Here is a 4,132-nt window from a genome sequence, read left to right on the forward strand (position 1 = left end):
GTTGTCATGCCATTCGGCCTTAAAAATGATGATGCCACATACCAATGTGCTATGAATACCATTTTTCATGACCTGATTAGTACGGTTATAGAAGTATATATCGACGATGTGGTATTTAAATCGAAGGACCGCCGAACGCATCTAGATGATCTTTGGCAAGCTTTCCTATGTATGCGTCAACATAATCTCAAAATGAACCCGGCCAAGTGCGTTTTCGATGTATCAGTCGGTAACTTCTTAGGTTTTCTTGTACACCATCATGGTATCAAGGTGGACACAAATAAGGCTCGCGCAATCATCAACATTCTACCCCCGAAGACCAAAAAGCAACTCCAGTCTTTACTTGGCAAAGATAAATTTTCTCCGCCGTTTCATAGCTAATTCGGTAGGAAAAATGAAGGCGTTCTCTACGTTTTTGAAACTCAGGGATTCGGACAATTTCGAGTGGCACGAAGAACATTAAGCCGCTTTCACGCAAATCAAGGTTTCCCTTACAACCCCACCCGTCCTTGTACCGTCTCGGCATGGTAAACTTCTTAAGCTTTACATTTCGACGCCCAAAGAGTCCATCGATTGCCTCCTTGCACAAGACAACAATGTCGGGCGTGAACAGGCTATCTTCTATCTCAACCGGAATCTGAATTCGCCTGAGATCAATTATTCACCCGTCGTGAAGCTTTGCTTGGCTTTATTTTTCACCGTGTCAAAACTTCAACATTACATGCTCCTATCGGTTACACAGGTCATTGCCCAGACAGATGTCATTCGTTACATGCTCACTCGGCCTATAGTAAAAGGCTGAATTGGGAAATGGACAATGGCATTGTCCGAGTTTAGTTTGCAATACGTGCCCTAAAAAGCTGTCAAAGGGCAAGCACTAGCCGATTTTTTAGCCCAACAACCATCTCCATATTGTTTCAAGGGCAATGAAATCGAAATCGGCATGGTCGAAACACGTGATAATTATTGGACGATGTACTTTGATGGTTCTAGTACCTCTTTAGAAGGGATTCTCAAGTACCAACAAGGCATTCATGTCAGAGTTCTAGAAGTGATTACGAATTACAATCATGCAAGAGTTTTGGAAACTCTGAGGTAGCTACACCACTTCGAAAGAAAACACCTTGTTCTAGGATTTCATTGCAAAATCAATCGAAGCACTTGAGTCCTTGCATGGATAAATTACCTTATGTAATGATGAAAAAGAAATTGAAAAAGTCTCAGCAACCTAAAGATGATGAAACAATTGCAAGTCCTTCCAAGAAGTTAAAAGGTGGACACTCAAAAGGCTCTTTATCGTTTGAAAGTTCACCTCCCGCACTACACGCTCACCTTAGATGCAAGTTTGGTGCCAGCCTTGTCATACGTACCACAATAGGTGGTTCCGACTCGTAGGTGACTCGCGATTATTCACACAGCCTTCACGTGATCGTAGCACTTGAACATACATATTTACACCCAGCCTTGTCGTACAAACCACAATAGGTGGCTCTAACTCGTGTGCTAGCATATACTGATGAGCTATGGGTCTAGTCGTACAGGTCATATTAGGTGACTCCGACTGGCATACTACTTTATATTGATTTCACCTAGCTTACATCTTTTAGTGCGAAAATGTTATGACATGGCATACTTCGTTTTTTTTTTCGGGCCCTATGCATTGGTATTCGTATGTATATACGTAGTATTATTTTCTGGAAACTATATGAGTTTTACAGTGAGGGGTTATTATGTTTAGAAAAGATAAATGTGTTTTCAAATGTTTTGTTTTTGCCTACTCACCCTTCTGTTTTGCGCCCCTCCAGGTCCTAGGTAGCTATACATCTTGGTGGCTCATGAGGACTTCTCGGTAGTTCTGACGATCTACTAAATAAGGGTAGGAATCTTCTCCTTGTTTTGTATAATTAGCACTTAGTTGGTTTCACTGCATTGTGGATTGCCTCTCTGAATACTTGTATTTGGTACTTGATCACTTTCACGGACTTATTTATTATCACTAGTTAAATTAGCTTAGGTTGGTTTTTATTTATTCACATTTACCTATTACCATCATCACTTTTGTTGCGCACTTGGCTACGTCACCCTCACTTGACGACCAGCACGTCTCGACTTCGGTCGGGGTGTGTCATTTATGATCAGAACCATTCATGTTATAAATTACTCTATAACGATCATCTCCGCAAAAAATAATTAAAACTAAGATCGTTTAGTAATCTAATTGTATAAAAACAAAAGAACGGAATTGGGAAAAGCATTACGAATTGTTTATATATTTGCTACAATAGATCGACTAAAAGATCTTACTATTATTTTATTTTTTGTATAAATGATCTTTACAACGTGATTCATAATATGAAGGATTCTGATCAGAAGCACAAATCTCTATGATTCGAACTAGAAGAGTTTTGAGTAAGAGTTCCTACTCATTCTTGAGTAGCCAAGCATTGTACTTAATAAAATAGAAAATTTCGAACCCCTAATAAAATGGAAAATTCCACGGCAATCACTAAATACAAATCCACATTGTCTTTTGTCTTAACACATCAATTTTACGTGCAATATATATTAAGGCTCTAAAATGCGCTAAGCGCTAGCTGGACAGGAGTACGAGCTTAGCGCTTAGGGAGACCAATGGGGGCTAGGATATTTTTTTTCAATTTTTACTAAATTTAATATATAACATATAAATAAATGACTTATACTTAAAAAATATACATAATTGTATTCTAATATATTAAATTGCAAAATAAATTATATATAAATTATAAAGTACTAGAGCATATTGAAAACATTGGGAACAAACATATAATGAGTGTTCATTCAAGTATCCAACAAGGTTCTTAAAACTTAAAGTAAAATTCAAAATAAAAGTTATCTATTTTTTTTTTTTTTATGTGAGAGTCGTGATCTAGGCTGGTACCTAAGTAAGTCTAGACATCCTTTATTACTTTTTAATGTCTGAGAATTAATCGTGGCACCTAACGCCTAAGTAGCCCTTAAGAACAATAGAATTTGATAATTTCGCGGCGTTTGATAATTTCGTTTTTTAGTTTTTTTGAAAACTGAAATCTTGTATAGTAACTATCTTCAATTTTCCAAAAAAAAAAAAAAAAAAAAAATGAAAACTAAAAACCACTTCCTTGAGTTTTTACTTTTGGTTTTCAGTTTTCATTTTTCTAGAAAACTGAAAGTAGTTACTAAATAAGAATTCAGTTTTTAAAAAAAAAAAAAATTAAAACCTAAAACAAAAGAATTATCAAACGACTTTTATAAGTAATACATTCCGTCCCACTCTCTATTACATAAACATGGGTACGTTACATCCCTTCATAATTTAAATTACATGTAAATTAATTCATCATTTAGCTAGCAAGAAAGCTAGCTAATAAAAGGGGACGTTTTATTCTTTAAGATTACTTGTTCTTGTGGGATTGACGCTCATGGCGGGGTGGTGATGCCTGCAAATGAAAACAAAGGAGAAAGATTTATTAAGCACATAAAATAATTAATGTAGTTTAAATTAATTATCTAATATGGATCAGATAGAGATTAGATGTGGAGAGAACTCACTCCCACACTTGAAGTTGCGAGGGACACTTCTTCCACAACCTTCAATCTGCTTAATTGTACGTCCGACGGGGATCAAATTGGCCACCTTGGGGGTGACATAAGGGCAGACACATTCAACATGTGCAGCCCTAACAATCTGGCAGCAGAGCGCAGAAGGATTGCGTCCTGGAAGTATGGCGGTCCTGCATTCATCACGGAGACGGCCCACCTCCTGCTTGCACTGGCTCGGCGACGTGTCCGCCTTTGCCATCGGAACCACCTCCCAAACACCACACCATAACAAGCATATGATCACGGCCAATGAGCCTGCTGACCTCATGATTTTCCCTGATATTTTTCCTTTATTGTTTGAGTTCCTTCTTTGTTGCTCTTGTGCATTTTAGCAGTGGAGACTACCCCTTTTTATAGATGGGGTCATAAAGAGTTCATTCAATTATCCAACAAGTTTCTTACAACTTATTGAAAAAATAAAATGTAAAATGGAAGTTATCCATTTCCTGCCTATGTGAAAGTTGCCATCTAGGCAGGCTAGGTAGGTGCCTAGGTAAGTCTAGGCACCCTT

The 4,132-nt window shown here is 37.6% G+C and overlaps 1 protein-coding gene across 1 annotated transcript; it reads right to left on the reverse strand.

The window, feature by feature from the left end:
* Positions 1–3,162: 3,162 nt before the first annotated feature.
* On the reverse strand, positions 3,163–3,931 carry LOC125472943. Its single transcript, XM_048575097.1, has 2 exons — positions 3,571–3,931; positions 3,163–3,458 (listed from the first exon to the last, which is right to left on the reverse strand). The coding sequence occupies exons 1-2, from the start codon at positions 3,887–3,889 to the stop codon at positions 3,439–3,441; spliced, it is 339 nt and encodes a 112-aa protein (XP_048431054.1). The 5' UTR covers positions 3,890–3,931; the 3' UTR covers positions 3,163–3,438.
* Between the last annotated feature and the right edge of the window lie 201 nt (positions 3,932–4,132).

This window comes from the organism of the source record quoted next, unplaced genomic scaffold (genome assembly GCF_019419815.1).
Source record: "Pyrus x bretschneideri cultivar Hongxiangsu unplaced genomic scaffold, Pyrus_bretschneideri_v1 Contig77, whole genome shotgun sequence".
Lineage (NCBI taxonomy): Eukaryota > Viridiplantae > Streptophyta > Magnoliopsida > Rosales > Rosaceae > Pyrus > Pyrus x bretschneideri.

Coding starts and splice junctions, on each gene's coding strand:
- LOC125472943 (XM_048575097.1), bottom strand. CDS start 3,889: ATGAGGTCAGCAGGCTCATTGGCCGTGATCATATGCTTGTTATGGTGT. Junction 3,459..3,570: donor TCGCAACTTCAAGTGTGGGA/GTGAGTTCTCTC, acceptor TTTCATTTGCAG/GCATCACCACCCCGCCATGA.